At 41.2% G+C, this 12,405-nt stretch overlaps 1 protein-coding gene across 1 annotated transcript in view; it reads right to left on the reverse strand.

Moving 5' to 3' along the window:
- The window catches only part of IFT122 (intraflagellar transport 122), a 2,412,356-nt gene that overhangs the window by 2,355,981 nt on the left and 43,970 nt on the right, over positions 1 to 12,405 (reverse strand). Inside the window, exon 3 of the mRNA XM_044078630.1 lies at positions 10,288 to 10,372. Within this exon, the coding sequence (XP_043934565.1) occupies positions 10,288 to 10,372 (85 nt within the window). The remainder of the gene's footprint in view (positions 1 to 10,287; positions 10,373 to 12,405) is intronic.

Raw genomic sequence — 12,405 nt, forward strand, 5'->3', positions numbered from 1 at the left:
TAGTCAATCCAGTAAAAGGGTGGGGTAGGCCCCGAGGGAAAACTCTAATAAAGTATATAAAGGACTTTATATGGAACCGAGTATTCCTCGAAACACTAACAACACACACACACAGTCACTTAAGACAATTTTTATAGAAAAAACTTTGAAGAAATATAAGAAAAAATATAAATCTTAGCTTAAGGTTGCTCGAGCTCATCAAACTGATGCGAACGCTGCAGCGGCAAACTAGATCTGAGGTAAAGGCAGAGGGGGATTGTGGGAGTTAGGTTGGTCTCGAGCTTCTTCTCGATGCAGAGCTTGCAAAGCGGCCGACACGGAGCCGAGGACCGGCTCCGAACCCAGGTGTAAGAACAAACGGCGAGATTGAACACTCTCACATTGTGATGCTCTGCATCATCTGCTGTCAAAGACAGATATGGAAATTCAAACTTTGTGGAAGAGGCAATGAACTGCCCGGGCCCTTATATATCATTCTGACTTGTTTGTCTGTCCTTTGTTCTGGGGGGGGGGGGGTCCTGCTTTTTTGGAACCTCCCTACCATTTTTTTTAAATGTTTGTTTACCGATATTCTGCTGTGGCTGTTTATTTTGTTTTATGACAAAATTGGACAAGGGAGCATAAAATCCCTTGAGGAATTTGAAAAAAAGGAGGGCTAAAAAATCTTGACAGATTCCTTAAATCAGAATACCTCTCTCGTCATACATTTTGATATTCTCTGCAGCAGAGATTTAGTTTCTGGACACTATCCAAAAGGAGAATTCAGCACTCACATTTTTGACATCTTCTGGGAGGTTCTGAGAATGCAGCCATGGAAACCTCCTTAAAACAGTACTAATGGCAACAGGACTGGAAGTAATACCTACATAATCATTTTTTTTCCAATAATATGTTATTGTTTTACCAGAAAGGTAAGTAAGCATTAAATGTGTAAAAAGTTATATAGAGATCGAATGCAATAAAAACATAACATGAGAGACATACATATAGGCACTGTATACCTTCCAGACCTAAAGCTATAAACCTAAATACAAATATTTACATATATACATCAAATGCTACTGACAACAACAGAGAGCCAACTCGTTCAGGTAAGAGATGATGTATTTAAACCTAAAGCTGAAAGTATAAAATACATAATATAGAGAAAGGGGACACATCAAATCAGCACACTGTAACATCACATTATTAAAATGATTAAGTAACTATTTTAGGAATACCTACAGAATCATAAACTTTAAACAATATGTTAAGCGACCCGAGAAAAAGAAGAAACTAAACTACATGAAGCAGATTTTTTCCCACGAGGGAAACTTCAGCCAAAACATTCCTCATACATTCACAGTTAATCAGTATAAACATTAAAATATGGCCCTAACAATCCAGAATTCTGAAAATCAAAATTGCAGAAGCACACACTTTTCCTAAGCATATCAATAGCTTTATCATTCTTATCAATAGGAGGATTAGAATTAACAAAATGCTTGACACCAGCTGGATTAACTAAAACTATACTTATTGGGTCAGGTCTGGGATAAATGTATAAAAAACTTGAAAAACTGAAGAGCTTTGTACATTCTATATAATTTTTTTAGGGGCTTAAGGTTGGCTGTCAGGGAAACCACAGGATGTGACAAACACACTGCAATTTTTACAGCACTGGGGTGGGGTGGGGTGGGGGGATTACAGTTCTGGAAATACCAGTTCTAACAAATCATAATATTTTTGATAGGACTTTCAAACTAGTGTTCTTCCACTGAAAATTATGGTTCATTCTGGAAATAGTCTCACAGAAAGAGGATCCCTCACAGGGAAAATCAGATGCCACACGAATAAGAATCTAAATCATAAAGCTGAGGAGAAATGATTGCATCTGTCCCTTCATATTCTCATACAGATTCAAATTCTTGAACCTCTTCAGGGAAAGAGAAATCCCTTTTTTCTTTTACCAGGAAACCACCTTATGACTACTGTTCAATCTCAGCCTTACTACAGGATATGTACCTAAAGAGTGGCGTACAGCAACAGTGGTCCCTCTCCACAAAGGTGGTGCCTCAACGGATCCTGGAAACTATCGCCCCATAAGCCTGACTAGCTTGGTCTGCAAAGCTATGGAAAGGATCATCATGGACCTCAAATAAGATATTGGGGACCTACAGACACTGGATCCTACCCAGTTCGGCTTTGTTAAGGGCAGATCCTGCCTCTTAAACCTGGTTGATTTCTTTGAAACAGTCACCAAGGCCATTGACGAGGGGAAGGTGGTCCACACAGCCTACCTGGACCTCGCAAAAGCCTTCGATTCAACACCCCACTCGGGCATTATAGATAAGCTCACCAGCTTAAATATAAACCCCTATGTCACTAGATGGGTTGCAAACTGGCTCAAGGACAGAACCCACATGGTTAGAATTGCTGGAGCCATGTCCGACTCCAAACCAGTTACAAGTGGCGTCCCACAAGGCTCAGTCCTGGGACCTCTCTTGTTCGGTATATATTTCTTGGAGGTACAGGCCAACACGGAAGGACTGTGGCTGACCAAGTTCGCAGATGACTGCAAACTGGGTGCCATAATCGACTCTCCAGATGACACAAGCATCCTCCAAAAGGGCCTCATAGAAACAGACAACTGCTGCCAGAGCCATGGCCTCAAGCTAAACGCCAAAAAGTGTATAGTCATCCCCTTTGGCAAAAACAGAATGCCCACAAATTACCACATAGGTGGTAATCCATTAAGTACAGAAGAAGTAATTAGGGACCTGGGGACCCCAGTTGATAGCAATCTCTCATTTGACAACCACATGGCCAAAGTGGTTAGAAAAACATTTTATATAGCCCACCTAATCATGAAGGGATTCACATCTAGATCAGGGGAGGTCATCGTGCCTCTTTACTCATCCCTCATCAGGCCCATAATTGAGTACAATGCCCCTTTTGGGATGTACCTTACCAGACACCTACAGCAACTGGAAAGACCCCAAAAGTACCTTGCCAAGAGGATCAAAGGGCTCAAACAGATGCCATATGCTGCCCGGTTAAAGAAGCTCCAGCTCTACTCAGTGGCATACCACCTGCTCACAGGCGATCTGTGCCTGACGTATAAAGCCATGTCCAACCTGGAATTAATGGACATGCTGCACCTCAGAAAATCCAAATCCCATCAAGCTACGCGCTCGAGAGACTTGAACCTCAGCACTGAAATAAATAGGACATGCTGGAGGGACAGATTCATAACCCAGAGGCTCCCTTCACTCTGGAATAAAATTCCAGTCCAGGTTAGACAGAGTCCCTCATTGACTCTCTTCAAGAGGAATCTTGATGAGTGGATGGGAGTTCGCAGGTTTACCCCGGGTATCACTTCTGTGTCACTGTTAGACAGAGGCACAGTATACTAACCTCGAAAAAGGGCATAGCAAAATTAATTTAAAATGGGTAGCGAAAGCCAAACACACTCTGGCTAGGCTTATAAATGCCCTAGGGCAGATAGCCTAGTATGAACCTATGAACCTATTAGAAGGGATTACAGCCTGCACAAGATCCTGAGCAAAGTCCAATACATTTACTCTTGTCCAGGAAATAATGACACTGGAGAATCTAAATGTTTAGTTAGCAGCTTCTGTCAATTTTAGATAAGAAAGTTAGAGTAAATGGACATAGTATTGCCAGCGAACAGCTTTCCCTGGGATGGGCATAACATTCTAGCTAAGCAGGGACATATTATATTCCCTGCCCCATTTTCCCATGAGAGACATGAGTGACTCTTCCTTGGCCAACTGAGGGGAGCCCAACAGCCACAGAGGATGTGGCTAACCCTTGGTCTATGGTAATTGTATGGACAATAGCAGACGGATCGGAAGAAAAATGTAACAGGTCTGAGGAACCAGCTTTGGTCTTAGCAGAGTCACCCACCTGTGGCTGTGGCAAATTAAGAACTGCTGTGATGGCACAAGCTACTTAATCTTTTTCTGGCTGGAAGAAAGTCTGCCCAGGAAACTGGTCATTTGTCCTTGATCAAGCAAAAAAAAGTGTTTGTTTCCCAGGGAAGCTTAGCAGCAATAATTGGTATAACGGAAAGAAGCAAAAAATAACTTCTACCACACAAAACACACACACACACACACACACACACACACACACACACACACACACACACACACACACACACACACACACACACACACACACAGAAAATAAAAAGCAGTTTAAATACTTTCCCCAGTCTCAAAAGTAAAATAAACATATTTTCTTGACAAAAAGTAGTTTTAAGCAACTTCTTACTGCAACTTTTTACTTCAAAAGTATAAAATATTCTACCTTTTAAAAGTACATATAAAATGTATTAGAAACGGAAATAACTTTTTTCTAGTTTAAAATTACTTGTTTTTCACAAAAAAAGTTATTTTCAAACCTGTTTAAAGTTATGTGAAAGGTTTTACCCTAAAGGGAGTTTATCTGCCCAGCAATCTAAGGGTCTATATTAGATCAGCGAACGCTGATTGATCGACCTTCTTTAAGCGAATGTTCAAAATATCGAAGCAACAGAAACCCAAATTTTTTTTCCTAGGGAAAGAATTTGGTTGTCCATTTCTGTTGCTTCGGTATTTTCAGTGCTGTGGTGGAAAGTTACGGGTCAGATTCAGGTAAGTGTGCGATTGTGTGGATGTCAGTGTTAGGGTGGGTTAGGTAAGTTAGGGTTAGGGCTCGCGTTAGGTATGTGTGCGATTGTGTGGACGTGAGGGTTAGGGCGGGTTTAGGTGAGTTAGGGTTAGGGAACGGGTGAGGTGAGTGTGCGATAGTGACAGACCTTAGGGTTAGGGTTTTTGTTAAGGTAAGTGGATAGTTAGTGGTGTGTGCATAGTTTAGTGTAGGGTTAGGTGTCAGACTTTAGGTGTATGTGTGTGGATTTCTGTTTGTTTGGTGTGCTTGTGTTGCGTGTATGTGTTTTGGATCAGTATTTTTTTTTCCCTAGGAAAAAAATCGTTGATCTGACAGTTTGAGATTGTAAGCTTTCGCTTACATAAGGTCGATCAATCAGCGTTCGCTTTTTTAAGCGTTCGCTGATCTAATATAGACCCCAATCTAACAGGTTTAGCTAACTGTCAATCCTCGAAAATCTGCAGAGGAGCACTTTTCTCTGCTGCAGGAAAGCTCTGAAGGGCTTGACACTCAAACCTGTCTTTTTAGTTAGCTCAGCTCGAACCATAATTTGGGTGTGTGGTGCACTGAAGCTTTGGAAGCTGGCCAGCTGTTATATCCTATGCATGATACAACCCATATAGCTTAGGCTACTGCAGTAATTGTCAATATGAAGAACACCCTCCTCTTTTTTTTCACTATGAACTGGTCTTTGCTTTTGAGTTTCACAATGGGCTTGAGTTCTTTTGTCTTTTTTTTTTTTTTGCATCAGGAAGACCCGGTAGTAACAGCCTTGAATGTTCTGGTTTAGTGGGACCTCTTAGATGACTCTACTAGTTCCCCCACAGATGGAGTGGGGATCATGTACACACGAGTCTTTAGAGATTTGTGGTGAACGGAATCGCTAACCTCTGGAAATTATGCCCCTTATTCATTTGTCATAACTGATCTTATACCACTCTTCAAAGTAGAGGGATAATCTTTCCTAGACTGTCTCCAGAGGGGGCTGTCAGAAAAGGCTTTAGATGCAATGCTGACTGTCCAGGAACTGTCTGCTGTCCTGCCCCAAGGGTGGCAAATCCTCCCTTCTTTCCAGATGTTGTTATTGAAGAGGCACTGTCCCAGGCACAGTTCTGTACCCCACTAGTGATTGTGCTGTGGCCCATGTAGAAACCACATCAGGCACAGACTCATTTGTGCATTTTTAAATGACTGTTGTGGAAATTGGAATTTGATGCCTACAGCCTGATTGTCAATGTTCTTAAGGTGTCTAATGGCCTCACCATCAAACAAGAGAGGTTCTGTAATGGGGGAATCTAGAAACACTGCTGTTGTTTCTTCTGTAAAGTCACTGTGCTGGAAATGTGTGACAACACATTGAGATACCTACAGCTGCAGTTCTGACTGCATCATGAGCCATGTTATATTTGATAATGGACATGTGGCACATTAAATTGGAGGAAGTGGTAGTTTAAGCTTTCATCTTTTCTTTTTGTGGCTTATCTAATGAGGAGCATTTCAGCAGTGACTTCTCTTTGAAAATACACTATGTGGGTCAGGTAATTTCAGGTCCTTAATGATAAGGTGGAGAATGTAAATATGCACTTCCCAAACCTGTTCATTACTCTGAACTATTCTGACTAATGGATGGATGGTCTGTCTTCAAGAGGAGGAGTTCTTTTATAGGGCTGCTGCAGAAATAAGAGGGGTCTGGAATGGGGACCTCAAATAAGACTGAATAATCCATGGCTGGACCAAAGAAAATCTTATGTAACTTCCTGAGCACCACTGCTACCGTGCTCAGCATGTCCAAAACTACCTTTACATCATCCTTCAGTGACAAGATGAACACAATGCTCACCTGAAGCATGGTCTGAGAGGAAAATCTACAAGCTTCTTGAGGCTTCTCTGGGGTGAGGCAGCTAGGTTTGCAGGCCACCCCACTCTCCTGTTACATCAGCTTAAGAATATGAGGCTAAGGTAGGGGGTGAGCATGATCTCTTCCCTCATCTTAAGTCTGTGGTGGATGACTCCAGTGGGTGATTGTATGTGTTTCATCTTAAATAAGGTTTTCATGGCTTTTTGGGGAGGGTTCTGACTCTGAAAAAGAGGAAGGCCTTTGTGTGAACAGTTTGCCTGCGAAAGTCTGCAACAGTCCTTGTGCGGATGACATGCTGAATCATGGCATGCTCCACAGACATTAGACACTAGGCCTTTTCCAATGTGCATAGTGACATAATTTGCATCAATACCTGGACAGTATGCATGGGCATCTCATTCATGTTGGTAAGACATGTCAGTCCCAGTTCAGACATCAGCTGGTTAAAGGTATACTGGGTTGATGGTGCAAGGTGAATGGAGGCCAGGAAAGTGAAGGTTATGGCAGATGCCTGTATAAATAATGGTGTGATGCTGGATAGACAGAAAATCTGTTATCGCAAAAAGGTCTCGAGTATACAGCATGGAGCATCCATGGGTATCTGCAAAGGAAAACGGTTGATCAGTGTTGAGTATTTTGGTTGCAGGGGCACCAACATCAGTTTAATCAGCCAAGGAAAGGGCAGTTGTTGGATGGTTGCCTAAGGCACAGGTCTGGGACCTAGTAGGTTAATCACTAACATTAATGAGGCCAAAGCTGGTGAGTACACTGGTGTGCCGAATGAGGAGGCATGACCAGCTCTGATGGCAAGGCAAGGCTGTCCTTGTGTCTCTTAACTCTAAGGTTAGGACAGAGTCCTTCCTTTACCTTCTCTCTCACCTTCCACATTGCCCTGGGGAGCTTCTACTAATCCATCTCAGGAAGTTCTTTGGCCTTGGGCAAGTTCACTTAATATGATTGCTCCAGTCTGCCGTGTCCCAACATCAGAATCTGCTCTTACAACTCCACTGACTCTGAGAGTTGAACTTATTCTAAGCTAGTCCAAACCAACATCAGTGCTACAACCCCCCCCCCCCCAGTGCTGAGTGATGAGAGGAAGATGCCAGTGCCAACAAAACCTTTACTACCACTTTCAGTTTCTTCAAGACCCTTTTTGATGGGGATGATCAAGGACAGGAGAACCTTGGCATCAAATTCATCAGAGAAGAGACTGGGTGGCCAGGCAGAGAGTACCTTACACACAAATGTTCAGTTCAACTCTCCACCTTTTTTTGAATTACATGTTTGAAAGCTTGGCAAACGAAGCATGTAGAAGTGTCATGTCTCTTACTGAAGCAATAAACACAGTGAAAGTGCCTATCACAGGGAAGCTCCTTAAACATGTGATCTGGCATCTTGAGTGGTAAGGCAGGCTGTGGGGCCTGCACACAGACAAAAATGGCAAAAGCACTGAAAAACGGTGAACAAAAGGAGCAAGGAAGAGGATTACCTGTTCAACTTCACAAATCTGAATAAACATCACAGAATGAGTAAATGTTTTCTCAAAAAAATGTTTAAAAAAATTAATAAAACTGCCAACAAAGATGATGACTAAACAAGGCGTGTGGTAATGAACAGCTGGCATGGTGGGAGCCAAGCTTTGTCATGGAAGCAATGGGAGGGAGGGAGCAACTGCATGTAAAAAATACAGGTAACAAATGGCATATAGCCCTAAAGGTTACAAAAGATGGACCACTTTGTACCAGACCTACAGAGAGGGAAGTCATGCAGTATTATAGGAGCAAAGTAAGAGAATCTGGTCTTAATGCATGTGGAACGCAGTCATAAAGGTTATAAAAGATGAACCACTCTTACCAGATCAGAGGTTAAACAGGACATAAGTCAAGCGTGTTTGATTAATGTCTTTTCCAGCAGAAGATAGTGCTGTTTCACAGGGGCCACTTCTTTAGGGGTATTCTTCTAAGATAAAGTTTGAAATGGGCTATGGATAACCAATCAGCCTGTTTGTTGCAACTCACATAATATTATTACTTTACAAAAAATGCCATACAAAACATACACAATTTATGCATAGTAATAACTCTTCCTTTAATGTTAGTAAATGTAGCATCAAGAGACTCGGAAAAAGGACAAAAATAATGCTTTTAGGAACTGTCATTATGTTCTGCTTCTTACAGGTTACGCAGAGGTGGCCTCTGGCAGGTTTGCAGTACAGTATGACATCAAATTCTTTTTGAAAATCTATATCTGGGGTACTCAACCAGGGGAGTTGACACTAATCTGAATAAATGTGGATGCCTGATCCTGTGGCATAAAGCCCTGACTAAGACTTAGATGAACCCTGTTAGACTAGCAGCATGGGCACCACAGGCACTGGGCAAGGAAGAACAGGAATGAGCAGCTGCTGCCAGTTTACCCGTCCTGGGTGAAGAGGGAGGTGGCTAGGCTTTCTGCATTAGTGACACCTACAGAGAAGCAGGAGTACTGCTTACAGCAGTGGGTGTAGTGCAATCCTAATGCACTTGCACTGAGTTGCTCTACCAGCCAGTTAGCATGTGTGGAATCAGACAAGCATCCTCTAGCAGCAGCAAACAGGGGATCACAGAAGCCACCATCAGAGAAGGAAGTTAGGGAAAGTCTGCAGGGTCTACAGACTGTATCACTCCCTAACACCCAACTGACTGGACTCACTGGCTGGGCTACAGGGATCTTAGCCTGCTTGCCGAAGCTTTGCTCTTACCTCTGGAAGTAAGAGATGAGCTGATTGACTGTAGGTAAGACAGAGATACAGTGATCCTTCTGGCTAGCAAAAAAGTAATAAAAAACATGACGGATAAATTGTACATTGCCTTAGATATCATGGAATAAACTTTCCCTTAGAATCAGAATCCAGTCATTAACTTTCTTCAGAAATAATCTTAATGTGTATATGAAAAGCATAGCATATTATCATGAGCTTACACAAATAAATCTGAGGGTCAGCAGACTGTAAGATTGTCATATCAAACCTATGAACCACATATGTACAACAGATGACCATCAGGTCAGCCAATCTACCCGGGAGGAGGGCGGACCATGTCAGTTTTTAGCTGGTTACCCATTTCTTGATATAGACGTCAATGTGCAAAAAAAACTGAGCATGCTCCAATTTACTTCCTGGTGAACACTGTCCATATTTTATTTTCCGGCTAGAAAGCACTCTAGTGATGGGTAATGCCACGTGTTTCTTCAAGACATTTCAGGGTGGATTTGTCAGCAGCAGGTTTACGCATGGTAATCCTGAGATTAGCACAACAGTAACAAATTTTAGCTTAGCTTCAGAAATCAAATATTCTTCCACAAAGCATAGCATTTATAACTGCTAATTTACTTTGCAAGAGACTACTGTACTATGTATAAAAATGCAAAAGGTCCTGTTATAGGACATACGTAGCTATTTTTCTATGTACCACATTAATGCATCATGATTTGATAGGATAATAATTAATCTTTGGGTGTCCCTATGTTATTAATTAAATAAAAATAAATATTTTTTGCTTCTGTTTTTTTTTTTGAAAAATGCATCTACAATTTTATTTTTAAAATAAGGTGAAAACCTTGTAGTTAAGTCATCTTAGAGACAAATATTTGTGGGAAACAATACCGAATACAAGAAAATATTTTAACACACTACAACAGTGGCTTTCAACTAGCACTTCTAATTAGGAAGATCAATAAAGCAATCCCCTTTACAATGAAGTATCTGTCACACTTTGCCATAGTAGATACATTACCATCTTTAGCATACGCCACGCAGTACACAGTGTCCTTATGTCCTTTCAGAGGCTGGATTAATGTTCCATCTGATGTGTCATAAACCTGCAAACCAAGGTTTCAGATCAGTTTGTCTGATTTTATAAAAATGCAGTACTTGGCTGTTTCTGATGGTTAAGATGTTTTGTTTTCAAATGGTTGGCAGAGAAAATTAAAAAATATATAAAATGTCAATTTTACAGTCTGAATCATGTTATCAACTGTGGTTCTATAAACCTGTGGATTGATCACCAACTTCCTTTAATACCAGTCTTAAAGCATGCCAGCATCAGAGATAAACAGTTAGGTTATAGAAGCAATGGAAGCAAGATAGTACTCAAAGATTTGTCAGTGGTGCAACAGGCAGCACACTTCCTTTTTGTGCTGGAAGACAATAAAGCGGTTTATTTTCCCACTCCAGATGATTGGGCCATTGACCTTGCAGTGTTGCATGGGGGGGGGGGTTCTGCACTCCAAGTCCAAAACCCTTCAGCTAAGGCAACAAATAATCCTTCAGCTAAGGCAATAAACCAAAGCCTTATCTACCTGAGTAGGTGGTAGCTCATGTGGATGGAATAGATTCCATGACACCTATTGAAAAGTTATACGGAAGTTCCCTGAAGCTCTGGCCAGATTTCCCCTGGTAGTAGAAATATCACTTCAGGTCTTCCCCACCAAGAAAGGCCAGTAGCCTAGTGGGACAAACCTGGTCAACGAATAAATAAAGATACATAAAAACCTCACAGTAAGCAAGAAATGCCAAGTCCCAAGTAGTCTTCCTATTTTCCCAATATAAAGCAAAACAACATGTAATTTCTAGAGTTAATGGCTTCTTACAATACAAAATGCTTTAATTTAGTGTTTCACATAACTTCACCCCAGACGCATACTGATATTCTAAGACCCTATATCTTGCCCTCATCAAATATTCCAAATTACCTCAAGGGAGGACTACCAAACTGATTTTCTAATAAATGGACAATAGCTGTAGGAAGGCTGAGCTAGCATGTCAGGACCTGGATTCCCTGCAAAGCATGCTGTCTGGTGATCATCACTTTTTCATAACATTCCCTGCTAGTGGACAATTACAGCCTGCTTCTAGGTGCTAATACCAGTAACTTTGAAAAATGAGCACTCCTCAGACACTGTATGGGTCACAACTGCACCCGCACCCTTCTGTGACAGACAAAAACTGGCTTTCAGTTTTCAGCTGCACTGAATTGTCAAAATGTATGCTCAGGCCAAGTCAGCTGACGTCACAACTAGCACTCCAATCAGGGTAGTGTTGGACTAGCATATTTTCCTCTTGTTACACTTTCCCCATTTAGTAACAATTGCACAAGGGTACTCACTAGAATCGTAACTCTTAAAGGAAGAGTCATACAGCAACAAGAGAAAAAAGTATTTCTCACTAACATCAATCCTCTATATACTCGGATATTTTTTAGAAAGCAAGGCAGCATCACACAAAAGAATTCCAACACACTTTATGACATGTTCAGTTCTTTAAAACAATAAAGCTACAGTTAACAGCTAATGATAAAATAGTAATAATCCAAACAGTGCAATGCAAATGTGTCATTACGCTCTTTACAAATGTAGCAAAAGTTTGCTGACCTTTGGGAGGCTTAGTGCACAGGATTAAATTTGTGAGCAGCTTAAAAAGCTTCATTCTGTAATTTGGGATTGAAATCTTCATTCTCCATTTGTCTACTATGTGACTCTGTGCACGTCATCTTGGCACTGCTCCAGAGGCACATCTCAAAGAAGGTGACTGAGCTTAGTTAATATACCTGATTAACAAGTGAATAAATATATATACAAAATATTCTCAAGTGACAATAAATAGTACAGAAAAGAACACAAAATACTGTTTTGGTGAGAACATTCATGCAACTGCAAAAAGAGAACATCCTAAACAGTGTCATATCATACTTTATGGCAGCAAACAGACTGTGCTAGTATCTTCTTCAGTGTAATGCTAACTAATCTAAGCCCTGACCCTGAACCAGGCAACTAACTTACACTGTTTTGTTAATATAAGGACAGAGGTTCAGGTGAAAGATTTTCAAGTATCTATCATCAGGGTTTCCAATCTT

This window comes from Protopterus annectens, chromosome 7.part1 (genome assembly GCF_019279795.1).
Source record: "Protopterus annectens isolate FY-2018-M chromosome 7.part1, PAN1.0, whole genome shotgun sequence".
Classification (NCBI taxonomy): domain Eukaryota; kingdom Metazoa; phylum Chordata; order Ceratodontiformes; family Protopteridae; genus Protopterus; species Protopterus annectens.